We start from the raw sequence: 13,299 nt of genomic DNA on the forward strand, positions 1-13,299 counted from the left end.
GTTTACGATTGAATCTATAGTTAGCTAGAGTTTTGTTCGTAAATCATAGGTACGTTAATCCTAGTTATAGCAAGATAAGATTTTGCCTTAACAACGATCATTTTCATTGGTTTTCTTTTAAACTTCACAGATGTGCAGTGCATGATGAAGAAAAAACATTTGCAAGTGATTACTGTGGAAAAAGTTTGCAATAAAAGCAAATTTGAATCGACACATGAAAAGCCATGGAGACCCCCAGTTTACATGTGAAATTTGTTGGCTGTGGCCAAGAAAAAAAAACAGGAGCAAAGGGATCACATGACAACCCATACTGGCGAAAAAATTCACAGATGCCCTTGTGGTAGATCGTTTAGGCATCAAACAAACTTATATCGACATAAAAGAATGTGCAAATCAGTCTGAATTTGACATTTTGTTCTTTTATTGATCGGGATATAAGCTCTTCATTAAAATAAATGGAGATGTAAACTTTCGTTATAACTTGCATTTAGATTTTTAAACGCGAGAAAATAATATCCGCGTAAAATCGCGATAAGCACATCTTGCGGATTTTAAAATCTCTCTTTAAATTTGTGTACAAATGTAAACTACTTGGAATATGAAAAAATTCCGCATTTGCGATTTTACATACTCGCGATTTGATGCTAAACCGTAGAATTGCGGAATTAAGTACTCGCGTAAAATAAGGAAACTACAGTATTTACATACAGATTTTTGTTCTGTTTGAAATTTTCAATGGTATTCTACAATAAAGTTTGTAGAAATTTATTATAGACTCATATTTTACAATAGATGAATTTGTGCAATTTTATACATGCAACATGAAATTACAATAATCCCATTTTGACAGTCGGTAAGATTTTTGGTTTATCACAACGTGCTTTTTCACAGCGAACACCCAGAGATCCCTTCTGTAACGAATTTCGTTCTCATAACTGATCCCACCTTACTCTTTCCTCAAACGCGTTTCCAAAGTTGTGTATCAAAATGATGATCTCTGAAATCAAAGTGAAACTATTTATAAAAAAAAAAAAAAAAAAAAAAAAGAAAACTGAAGTTTAATTTAAGATATGACACTATTAGACTGTTATTATAAAAGAAATAAAGTAACAACGGTTTTTATCATTTAAAAAATACGGTGAATCTTGAAGAAAATGGTCTCAATATCAAATTGATTATCGCAAAAAACTATGACTTTTAGAATCTGTGATAACTGAGATACCTACCTGAATATAATATCTGTTGGCATTTCATGCGAATTGTTTCTGCTGGGGTCTTGAATGCTTTCCATCTGATCTACAGAGTCAGTATCGTCAACGAAATTGTAGACTGTAGCCCTCTTAGTACGATAAGAACATTTCCTGAAAGGTATGCTAGATAAATTATTCAAAAAGATAAAACACAAGTGCGTATTGTGTCACCGAAAAATAAAATGTTACTCTTAGGATAATCGATATTGATATTTCAAGCTTACCTTTCTGGATCTAATGGTATCTGAACTTGTACTATTGTATTTCCGATGGCCAAACTCTTGACAAGAAACTGTTCCCTGTCCTCTCATATCATTCATGGTCAGCTCAGAGAAAAATATGTCCCCAACCATACTGCAAAAATGCTCTAACATTGAAAGTACCTCCATGACAAAAAGAATACAGCCATGCTTTTGCATCTATACTGGAAACTATAATTGCTTCCCACAACTAACATGCGTATGTCCGCCACTGCCCTTTTTAGGTATATGAAATGATAGGTTTGACTTCTTTCTCATTTCGGGGTCTGAAAAAGAAAAACGTTCATTTTTTTTAAATCGACCGTGGAACTAATCTTTACTATTTCGTATCGTGGTTACAGATCATATTAAACAAACTAACTTTGTACGTGTTTTTCATATCATGCATTCAAATTCTAAGTATATTGAGCATCTCCACTCCAAAGAGGGTAAAGTATGTGTCCTTTTCACGTTATTAAACACCTTGAATTTGATTGAATTGGAAATAAATTGTCATTCATGTTATGATCGTGGATACTATCCCGTGAAATGTTGATCGAGCCGGAGATTGTGCACGAATGTTCTAGCAGTACGCGCAAAACTACGATATTCTGAGAATAACAAAGTGTCCATTGCTGAAATTATTACACTTTGGTGAAGGTAAAACGATTAAAAACATACAGGAAAGTGTTACTTACCGTTCCAATTTTCCCTCAGGTGCAACTCAAAATCGCCATTTTTTCGTGGAATTGATCATACGCGTATCACGTGGTCCGCCACCGTGTATGATATTACATGATATGGTATGCAGTGCTAGGTTTTGTTATGCTATGATGAATGAGAATCAAATGATATGCTTTAAGATCCAATCCTACGCAATGTAATCCAATGATATGTCTACAGTTATCTAATTCCATAGCATAGCATTGGAATTACATTATATACCATTGGAATCTTATAGCATATAATTTGATTTTCATTCATCAAAGCATAGCATCATTTAACCTTTTATATCCATAACATTGAATAGTATCGAAATATCATAGCATATCATTATATGCTTTTGTTTTAGTAAATTTAAATAAAATGCTTTATGAAGATATATGATATTACATGATATGGTATGCTGTGCTAGGTTTTGTTATGCTATGATGAATGAGAATCAAGTGATATGCTATAAGATTCTAATGTTATGTCATACGATTTTAATGCTATGTTATTTAAATTTCATAGCATAGCATCGATATACATTATAAAGCATTTGAATCCTATAGCATTTCATATGATTCTCACTGATCATAGCATTGCTTACCATATCATTAAGCATTTCGTTTCAATTTAATATAGCATAGCATAAAAATCTTACAGAATTCCATAGGAATCTCATATCATTGCTTATGAATCTCGAAACATTACTCGAATCTCATAGCACAGCATAGCATGAGATTGTAATAAATATGCATAAAATGATGGTCAAATATCATATAGCATAGCAATGGAATCTCATTACAAAACATTGAAAATATCATAGCATACCAAAAAATAGTATAAAAATGCAATGCTATGCGATTTCTATGCAATGCTATGATATCTCTCTGCTATTATTAATTTGTTAAAACAAATTATTAATTTGTTATAACAAATTAGTATTTTGTTATAACAAATTATTAATTTGTTATATCAAATTACTAATTTGTTACATCAAATTACTAATTTGTTATAACAAAATACTAATTTGTTATAACAAATTAATAATTTGTTATAACAAATTAATAATTTGTTATAACAAATTAATAATTTGTTATAACAAATTAATAATTTGTTATAACAAATTAATAATATGTTATAACAAATTGATAATCTGTTATAAAAAATTGATAATCTGTTAAAACAAATTGATAATTTGTTATAACAAATTGATAATTTGTTATAACAAATTACAAATTTGTTATAACAAATTGATAATCTGTTATAACAAACTATTAATTTGTAATAACAAATTGATAATCTGTTATAACAAATTATTAATCTGTTATAACAAATCAATAATTTGTTATAACAAATTGATAATTTGTTATAACAAAATACTAATCTGTTATATCAAATTACTAATTTGTTATAACAAATTGATAATCTGTTATAACAAATTACTAATTTGTTATATCAAATTACTAATCTGTTATAACAAATTAATAATTTGATATAACAAATTCATAATCTGTTATAACAAATTACTAATCTGTTATAACAAATTAATAATCTGTTATAACAAATTAATAATTTGTTATAACAAATTACTAATCTGTTATATCAAATTACTAATTTGTTATAACAAATTGCTAATCTGTTATAACAAATTAATAAAAAATACTGCTGCGGCCCTAATACGCTTCCGTAAGTAATGAACATAAAATTAAATGGGAATATTTTAGTGGTAAATAGTCCACTCCGTCTGGAAAGCCACTAGCTGCAACTGGTATGACAGTTAATTAAATTTAATCTATTAAAACTGATCCAGAAACCGTGGGGTTTGAGAAAATTTCACCAAATTCGGACATGTTTTCCTCGCATACAATGATACAGGAATTGCACGTGTCACTACATCACATTCTGCCGGTTTCTGTACTTTTCTAAATAAGAGACGCAGGCGCCTCCTCGGCGGTAAACATCGCAACTTGGTTAGGGGGTAGCTCTTCCGCGGTAAACATTACAACTTAGGGGGGGGGTAATTTCATCAGTAGCTCCTCCGCGGTAAACATCTCAACTTAGGGGGTAATTTCATCAGTAGCTCCTCCGCGGTAAAAATCTCACATTAGGGGGTAATTTCATCAGTAGCTCCTCCGTGGAAAACATCTCAACTTAGGGGGGTAATTTCATCAGTAGCTCCTCCGCGGTAAAAATCTCAAATTAGGGGGTAATTTCATCAGTAGCTCCTCCGCGGTAAACATCTCAACTTAGGGGGTAATTTCATCAGTAGCTCCTCCGCAGTAAACATATCAACTTGGGGGGGTAATTCATCAGTAACTCCTCCGCGGTAAACATCTCAACTTAGGGGGGTAATTTCATCAGTAGCTCCTCCGCGTAAAAATCTCAAATTAGGGGGTAATTTCATCAGTAGCTCCTCCGCGGTAAAAATCTCAAATTAATGGGTAATTTCATCAGTAGCTCCTCCGTGGTAAACATCTCAACTTAGGGGGGGTAATGTCATCAGTAGCTCCTCCGCGGTAAAAATCTCAAATTAGGGGGTAATTTCATCAGTAGCTCCTCCGCGGTAAACATCTCAACTTAGGGGGTAATTTCATCAGTAGCTCCTCCGCAGTAAACATATCAACTTGGGGGGGTAATTCATCAGTAACTCCTCCGCGGTAAACATCTCAACTTAGGGGGGTAATTTCATCAGTAGCTCCTCCGCGTAAAAATCTCAAATTAGGGGGTAATTTCATCAGTAGCTCCTCCGCGGTAAAAATCTCAAATTAATGGGTAATTTCATCAGTAGCTCCTCCGTGGTAAACATCTCAACTTAGGGGGGGTAATGTCATCAGTAGCTCCTCCGCGGTAAAAATCTCAAATTAGGGGGTAATTTCATCAGTAGCTCCTCCGCGGTAAACATCTCAACTTAGGGGGTAATTTCATCAGTAGCTCCTCCGCAGTAAACATATCAACTTGGGGGGTAATTCATCAGTAACTCCTCCGCGGTAAACATCTCAACTTGGGGAATAATTCACCAGTAGCTCCTCTGCGGTAAACATCTCAACTTGGGGGGTAATTAGGGGGTATTTCATCAGTAGCTCCTCCGCGGTACACATCGCAACTTGGGGGGGGGGGGGGTAATTTCACCAATAACGCATCTGGAGCTATATATAGGAACTTGACAGCTCATGTCGTCCTTTCTTCGTGTTCGATGGAGCTGCGTCAAAGATACGAATCAATTTCAAGCACCATAGTCAACGGGGCTTTCCAATGTGGCATGGTTTATGCTAAATGAATCACAAAGACTGATATAATTTATTTGATACATTTTAAAATATTTTTTCACTATTCAAAAGTTACGACAGTTCGTTGAGCTCAATTTTCCATTGCTAAAAAGAAGAAAAAAAATTCGCGAATAAATGGACGATGTTGTAATGCTGTAATCAATGCCTTTGCCAAAAAAAAAAAAATAGCCAGCGAAAGTACTATTTTTATTAAAAAGTTAGAGGGTCGAAAAGCCATGGTGCCGAAATGACTAGAAAAAGGACGAGCCCAATGTAATTATCTTAAGATGTTTTAAAACTTCATTAGATAAACCAATTTACAAAATAGGCGGTATATGTAATGTGAAATCCCTCTAATGAATTAACTAGTTAATTAAAGTGTTAATTTCGTGTATTTTTAATCGGGTTCGATGTACAACAGGCATCATGGCCGCCATGTGGACCAGAAAGCTACCATCAAGGTTACAGTCTCAGAATTGCTTTCGAAGACTCCAAAGTAGTGTCTCTGCAGTCACAGTAGACGATGCACAAGAAAGAAAATCAATTTATCCTCCCATCAAACCACGGTTACCCCCAGGGAAATGGGGCGACATGGAGCCTATAGTTGCCTGGGATTGGTACGATTGCAGACAGAGGTTCCTGAACCTACCGACTGTAGCAGAAAGAATACATCTCATGGACACAGAGTTCTGTCAAGATAAAAGATGTCACAAATACTGGAACTTTCCTTTATTGAACCGAACACCAGGAAACTTAAAGTACCAACAAATCATGACAAAGACTGTGTTAAAAGAAGTCCAAAATTTAAATGGAATTCCATGTTTTGATAAAATTAAAAACGACGAAGTGGTCGACGTGAAAAACTTCCTCGGACCAACTGTGCAGGATGTGCTCACCGAAGAACTGACACAGCTTGATCGCAGACATGCAAAGCCCTTGTTGGGTTACAATGACGAAAGAGTGACAGAAGATAAACATACAGATATTATTTTAAAACGTCTTCTATATGTTATATCTACTACTCTTGGGAACAAGTACCCTCATCTCTTTGACATGCAGATCACAGAAAATGTAGAATTATCAGCTCATTGGGAGAAGTATGGAATCAAGAGGTTGAACTTGCCAAATGTTGTAAGAAAGCGCCATCCTATGCATAACATGTATGAAATGAAGACGCTTCATAGAAAACGAACACCTTTTGAATTGCAATTAAATTCAAGAGTGCATGCCAGTGGGAAAGTTAGCTTCTTGGTTAGAAGTGAAAGTCCACTCCCTGAAGTAAGTTGTATAAAGTGACAGCCATAAACAATTATATTTTGAGTCACAATTAACAATGATAAAGGTTGTTTTGACTTTCAAGGTGGTCCAGTTACCAAAAACACAATCCTGCAACAGAGTATTATTTTGAATTATTTTGATTCTTGGAATTTATGGCTTTTAAGAAAATTGCCCTTAGTTAGACTAACTCAGACAGGTAACATTAATTTTTATTTTTGATGTGTTAGTTTTAACTAACTTAGTCAACTAACATGAATTGTCCTTATAGTCTAAATAACGGCAATTTTCTTAAAAGCCCAAAATTCCATGAATCAGAATAATTCAAAATTTAAATAATACTCTGATTTACTGTATGAGTAGAAATACATGTAATATTTTCTCCATTTTTTTAAATAAATTGTTTACTACAAAATAAAGTCAAATGTCCTAAATTTAAAATTTCTTAATCTATACTTTGAGACTCTAAAAATCTATGAATCACTGATCCAGTTTTAGCATGTTTAAATAGTTTGGAAAACTCTGAGGGTATCTTTTGTGTAATCTTGTAAAACTGCACTTGTTTTACACAGAATTCAATACTATACTATGATTGTTGATATTTGAATTTCAGTTAATAAAAAATATGAATAAATATTAAAGTAGTCTTCAGTGAAGTCACCAAGGTGTATAAAATTGGTCAAAAACAGCAACTCATGAATTTATATTGAACATTTGTAGTTTAGTAAGGATGTCCAAGAAGCTCACTTCGAAGAGAAGGAGCTGAAAGAAGATAGACTGCTTGCTTGGGAACAGAAGGTTGCAGAGGAGAAAGCCAAGGTGGAGAAGCTAGGGAACCCATTAAAGCTGGATAAGGGACCCAGCCCATTCCTGTACCCCAAGATCTACGGCGCTTCATTTAGCGATGAACTCATCACAACAAATCCAGGTATGATATTTTTATTTGATAATAATCAGGGTAATCTCATACTTGCCTCACAATTTTAAATGTTTTTGTGAAAAAAATATCAGTGATACATATTTGATTTTTTTTAACCCAGGATACAATTTGGGAGACCCAGCCCAGTTTAGCTACATGTTTATTCAAAATACTAACAAGAACAAATTGCTGAAGATGGAACAAGACTACGGAGAAGAGTACGCCAGTCAAGCTAAGATTGGCTGGGGGATGAGCACAGGTTTCGCTTGGAATGTGGCCATGGCTCATTACCAAGGTGAGTGTTTCTAATACTGGTAAATAAGTAAAGTTGTGTGTATGTTAAGAATTTTCTGTTTGTTACAAGTACAAGAAACAGATGTAATGCATCAATATGAATTTATCATTTCAAGTTCATGAGATAATGCAAATGTTTACTTCATATTGTTTCTTATCAATTCCCCTTGATGGTTTCACTCACTGATTTTTGTTTTGTAGGATTCAACAGCTACGTGGACATTACCTATCCTTTCACGAATTTTGGAATTCTAACGGACGGAAGAAAATTCCAGTTCTTTGCAAACCAGCTAAACACTTTGGAGTTATGGAAGAACAACGAAGCCAACCCAATCCACAACTTGTGCTGGTACACTCCAGAAATGGCACTGTATGAAGCTGTTGAAGACAAGAAATTAGTGAACTTTGATCTGAATGTCCTGGAACACTTAATCACCTTCCTCCTGTGTCAGCCCGAGGACCGAGGGTACGACATGAAGCCGACGATCCCCGGCGATTCACTGGACAGGGTGAAGGTGGACAATTGGATAGAGTTCAAGGACAAGACACCAGTGGTGGAGAAGGAAGTGGTGTATGACGAGTCACAGCTGATTCACTGAATAACTAACTGAATAACTGATTCACTGAATAACTAACTGAAAAACATGTGGGATAACTAAGTAACTGAATAACTGGTGGGATAACTAAGTAATTGAAAAACTGGTGGGATGACTAAGTAGCTGATTAAATGATGGGATAACTAAGTAGCTGATTAAATGATGTGATAACTAAGTAGCTGAATAACTGATGGGATAACTAAGTAATTGAAAAACTTGTAGTATAACTAAGTAACTGAAACAGAATAACTGATGGGATAACTAAGTAGCTGAATAACTGATGGGATAACTAAGTGACTGAAAAACTGATGGGATAACTAAGTGACTGAAAAACTGATGGGATAACTAAGTCACTGAAAAACTGATGGGATAACTAAGTAACTGAAAAACTGATATGTTAACTAAGTAACTAAATATCTGTCTGGATAACCTTATAACTGACTAGACAACTTAGTGGTTAAATAAGTGGTTCAGTTACTTAAGGGCACTGAAGGAGTTACTGAGGGCTCTGCTTTGAATAACAACTGAAATTGTTTCTTCAGATTACGAAGTGATGACTGACTGATTGAGTTGTAAAGATGTATTTGTGAATGTGATGAGTCAAATTTGGATATTTATTGAGTTAGTCATGTTTTATTACCTGTTTTCACTTATAACAGCATCATTGTTCAATTTTCTTTTATATGCACATTATGCATATGTGCAATTTAAAGGAAATGCTGTTTTATGCATTTTGTGTATGATGAAGTATTTGTGTCAGGGAATTGTAGGCTGTACTGTTTTGTATTATGTTGAGAAAAATAAAAAAAATTAAATTAACACCAAAGCCTTTAACATACATCTTTATTTAGAGTTTTAAATTTGTCCAGTACCACTCAAGTGTCTGTGGAACATACACAGATGTCAAATCGGATCACCAAATGTCAGGGCAGGTCATCAGGGTCATTGGTCAAGGTCAAGGTCCGTCAGTCTGTCAGACTGATCCCTGTCTAGTGATTTAAGCTTGTATTTGAGTGCAGCTGTGTATGCTTTCGTACAAACATCAGGTAGTGGCATATAGATTAAAGGCATTCATTTCAACAACAGCCCAGGGTTCCATGAAATTTGCTGAGACCATTTGCTTAAACTATTTTAGAGTAGTGTATCCATTAAGGAACCATTGTTTTGGGATCCCTTTGATACAAAGAAGAAATATTTGTAAATAAAATACCCATGTGATCCATCACAGATCATTTGGTTAAGTGTTGGGGAAGATTGACCTTTGACCTCACAACTGGATGTGTCATCTATAAGACAGGGCCAGCTTGTGGGTTTGAGAAACGTGTGGCTCTCAAGACACTAGCATCTTGTCAAAGGGGTATCATAAAGTAGGAGGGGTGAAGGGGGAGGGGTGCAATTGAAGGAAATGGACCACGTTCCCGGGAAACATGTGTTAGGCTCACTACTGCCCATGAAACTACCAGATCTCGAGGGCGATGACTGTGTATTAGGCACTAACTCACGTACTTACATATCTACACGTGTTCTACTGAAAACACTACTCGTTAAAAATGTAAATCTTCATTAAGCGAGATTATGGCACACCAGTAGACTTGTATTGAGTGGCCCGCTAATCCGCCGGCGCAACAGGACTGTGTATATACATATCATATCGAAACTCTTAATCCTCACTAATCTAGCGACCAATGTGATATTAATCTTCATATGAAATGTATATCGCCAAGACTGAGGGTGAAAATGGAGTTAGAGGTGCTTGGAACCACATTCTACATATGGACATAGAGAAGCGGGCCTGATCTAAGGTATTCAGTTTTTGTATTATGAATAGGAAGAAAAAAGAATTCTAGAGCAATTTTTCTTAATTTTATTTAAAAAATCCTGTCAATCTATATCCTTATGATATATCCTTTTATGGCCAAGATTACCAATTACACTTAGTGTACATTTAAATCACGTTTATGATTTTCTCTCTCTCTCTTTTCTCCCTCTCTTCTCTCTCTCTCTCTCCAGTTTCCCTTAACTTCTCTCTCTCCACTCAGAATCAAAATTATGTGATAAGCACTACTAGTTACTAATAATGAAATTATTTATGTTCAAATTATTTTCGAAGGAAGTGATACTGATTTGTATATACATGTAGTTCCGAAGTGTCTTTAACATACTGGTACCTAATCTCCTAATCTTAATTCATTTCATTGATTCACATCCCCCCACCCCACCCCCCACAATTTCTGCTTGACCCTGAAATTCTCTCTCTCTCTCTCTCTCTCTCTCTCTCTCTCTCTCTCTCTCTCTCTCTCTCTCTCTCTCTCTCTCTCTCTCTCTCTCTCCCCTTAGGAGAAGTTTAGGAATATCAATTGCTATCGGAAACAATAACATAAATGAAGATGTATCCCTCTGAGTCAAACATGTTGCAAACTTTTGGCAAGGTCTTGTAACTGCACATTGTGATAAAATGGCGGTTCTTATTATCCTCTTAAGGTTATGATCAATCCCAGTGAATGCAGAGGAATTAAGAACGGATTGACTTAACTGGATCAAGGTCTGCGTTGAGACGAGACGCGAACCGCTGGAATTCCCCTTTTGTAGAGACTACAAACAACTGAGACGACTGATTCAGTGACTAACTGGCTATTGCCCTACTCACCCTCCGAGAATATTAGCCCCCCCCCCCCCCCAAATCTGTTTCTATGATACATTTTTTTTTATATATTCAAATACTGAAGCCGAAGAAAGTATGTATGGGGGAAAAATTATAAATTCCATTTTGTCATTTAATTGTATTTGAATTACTTATTTGATATTTTTCACCTTCGTTTTCAGTAAACAATTGTGAATATCCACCATCAATTCAATATGCCTTCCATCAAAACAGACCGAGAGGGCAAAACTACGTATGCAGAAGTATCTGCAATGAAATTCAACCTGAAAGAAGAAAGATGTCTTAAGAAAAATCTTCAGCTTTTGGACGTCGAGGAGGATTATTCCTTGACCTTGATTAACCTTGACAATAGAGGGGTCAAGTTGTATCAACAAAAACTCAAAGACAAAGTCGCTAAAATAAAGAGCAACTTGACTCCCACAGAAATCACAGAATTTCAAAAACTTGATGAAGCGGGAAAATTAAAAGGGATATTCCCGTCGGTGACTCCAAATCTCCAAGGACGTATAACAGCAGAGGCCAAAAGATTAAACCTTGACCTCCCTGTTAGGCCAAGGACAGCCGTGCCCCTGAAGAGGTCGTCTTCTACAAATACCCCTCGGCAACCACCGCGGCCATCTTCGGAAAAACGTCAACTCCCCCGAAGGGAGTCCATGAAGAATGGTCTGTCGGATTTATCGAAATTCGAGAAAGAAGGGATGGAAGGCTCAAAAGGTGCTACAGAGAACGCAGACTCAAGTGTTGTTCCGTCCAAGGTGCAAATAAATCATGTTCCGAGTTCAAATCAGACAGATAAACAGAAGACCAAAAAGCTCCCCCCGAGAGGGGACTACCCTACCTTAAGGAGCACTCTTAAAAGACACTCTTCAGAACGGAAGACAATAAGTGCTACTGCGCATGTGCGAAAAAAGTTTTTGGACGATCATAGACTAAGTATAGTGAATGAAGATCTAAATCCGACCGAGAATGGACAAGACTCTTTTGGAGAGCCCAAACAGGATGATCAGGCGGTTTCCTCCCTGGAACCAACTGGACCAAACACCCAGACATGTGACAAAGTGCGGCCAATCACTCGCCCGGAATCTAGAATGGACGTTGTACGTGATAATTTGATTGACAGCACGACCCCCTCCATTCTTAGCCTGGACAGTGGGTCTGTGTTGGATCTAGATATGGTCGAACCAACAAAGGGCAAGATGAAGCTGATGGCGACACGCACATTTACCGCAGAAGAAGTGAAGGAGCTTAACAAGAGACGGTCGCATACTGACGTGTCCATGTCTAGTTGTTATGACAACAGTACATCTACAGGACAGAAATACTCAGCCGGCTCTCAGTCGTCAACACCCACCAATCAGATGTGGGAAAACAGCCTGAATTCACCGCGAAGACAGGCCCGACCACTCACGTCTGCTTCACCACGAACTGAAGCGGGAAAATTCACGAATGCCACCCCACGTTCACAAACGGCAAAAGTGTCTAGAACGAGAAGTCTTATGATGAACTCACCGAAACCCACGGTGCAAAGGTCAAAGTCGTCACTGAGTACCGCCAAGGGTCAATCCAAGGCCATGTTTTCCTCGCACGCGCCGACAGATGGCACGAGTCGCCGGCGAAAAGACGGCAAACACACGACTTTCCTCTCCAACGGAATAGGCGACGATCTCGGGAACAACCTACAGGCGGAAATCCGACAGGATCTGCTGGAAAAGGAGAGCGAGGTCCGGAGTATTATGGATAAGAAAGTGTCCAATTATCTACATCGACTCGGGCAATTCTTGGACAAAAAATAATTCTTAACGTCAATGGAACAATTCGAAGATCGAAATTTTTTTATTTCTATTTCTTTCGCAAAATGAATTTCAACTGTGCCATTATTCACTGGCGTTTTGCGATTGCAAGAAACATACTAAGTCATGTAAATTGAACATCGCCTTGATATTCTTAAAACTTCCTTCGATTCTATATATGTATATAGATTCTTGACAATTTGCGGTTATCGTCCTTTCCCTTACTTAGAACTAGACCAAGTTCAAATATCGTGTTGTCTTTTACAGGAATACAATGGTTTTTAGATATATCGTTTTTTT

At 36.4% G+C, this 13,299-nt stretch overlaps 2 protein-coding genes and 1 long non-coding RNA gene across 3 annotated transcripts; 2 read left to right on the top strand and 1 right to left on the bottom strand.

The window, feature by feature from the left end:
* Positions 1-734: 734 nt before the first annotated feature.
* On the bottom strand, positions 735-2,277 carry LOC109619408 (uncharacterized). Its single transcript, XR_010714999.1, has 4 exons — positions 2,188-2,277; positions 1,475-1,776; positions 1,227-1,361; positions 735-997 (listed from the first exon to the last, which is right to left on the bottom strand). It is a non-coding gene; the product is annotated as an uncharacterized lncRNA (long non-coding RNA).
* Positions 2,278-5,809: 3,532 nt separating this feature from the next.
* On the top strand, positions 5,810-8,702 carry LOC105327635 (28S ribosomal protein S30, mitochondrial). Its single transcript, XM_020066989.3, has 4 exons — positions 5,810-6,741; positions 7,459-7,666; positions 7,779-7,952; positions 8,153-8,702. Exons 1-4 carry the CDS (start codon positions 5,890-5,892, stop codon positions 8,548-8,550), a joined length of 1,632 nt encoding a protein of 543 aa, XP_019922548.3. The 5' UTR covers positions 5,810-5,889; the 3' UTR covers positions 8,551-8,702.
* A 1,394-nt stretch (positions 8,703-10,096) lies between these two features.
* Positions 10,097-13,299, top strand: LOC105327637 (hypothetical protein). Its single transcript, XM_011428223.4, has 2 exons — positions 10,097-10,349; positions 11,371-13,299. The coding sequence occupies exon 2, from the start codon at positions 11,404-11,406 to the stop codon at positions 13,000-13,002; it is 1,599 nt and encodes a 532-aa protein (XP_011426525.1). The 5' UTR covers positions 10,097-10,349; positions 11,371-11,403; the 3' UTR covers positions 13,003-13,299.

This window comes from Magallana gigas, chromosome 6 (assembly GCF_963853765.1).
Source record: "Magallana gigas chromosome 6, xbMagGiga1.1, whole genome shotgun sequence".
NCBI classification, from domain to species: Eukaryota; Metazoa; Mollusca; class Bivalvia; order Ostreida; family Ostreidae; genus Magallana; species Magallana gigas.

Bases quoted from the DNA above. Each gene is read 5' to 3' on its own strand.
- LOC105327637 (XM_011428223.4), top strand. From the start codon at position 11,404: ATGCCTTCCATCAAAACAGACCGAGAGGGCAAAACTACGTATGCAGAA.
- LOC105327635 (XM_020066989.3), top strand. From the start codon at position 5,890: ATGGCCGCCATGTGGACCAGAAAGCTACCATCAAGGTTACAGTCTCAG. The intron at 7,667-7,778 runs GTATGATATTTT...TTTTTAACCCAG, and splicing joins ACTCATCACAACAAATCCAG to GATACAATTTGGGAGACCCA. The intron at 7,953-8,152 runs GTGAGTGTTTCT...TTTGTTTTGTAG, and splicing joins GGCCATGGCTCATTACCAAG to GATTCAACAGCTACGTGGAC.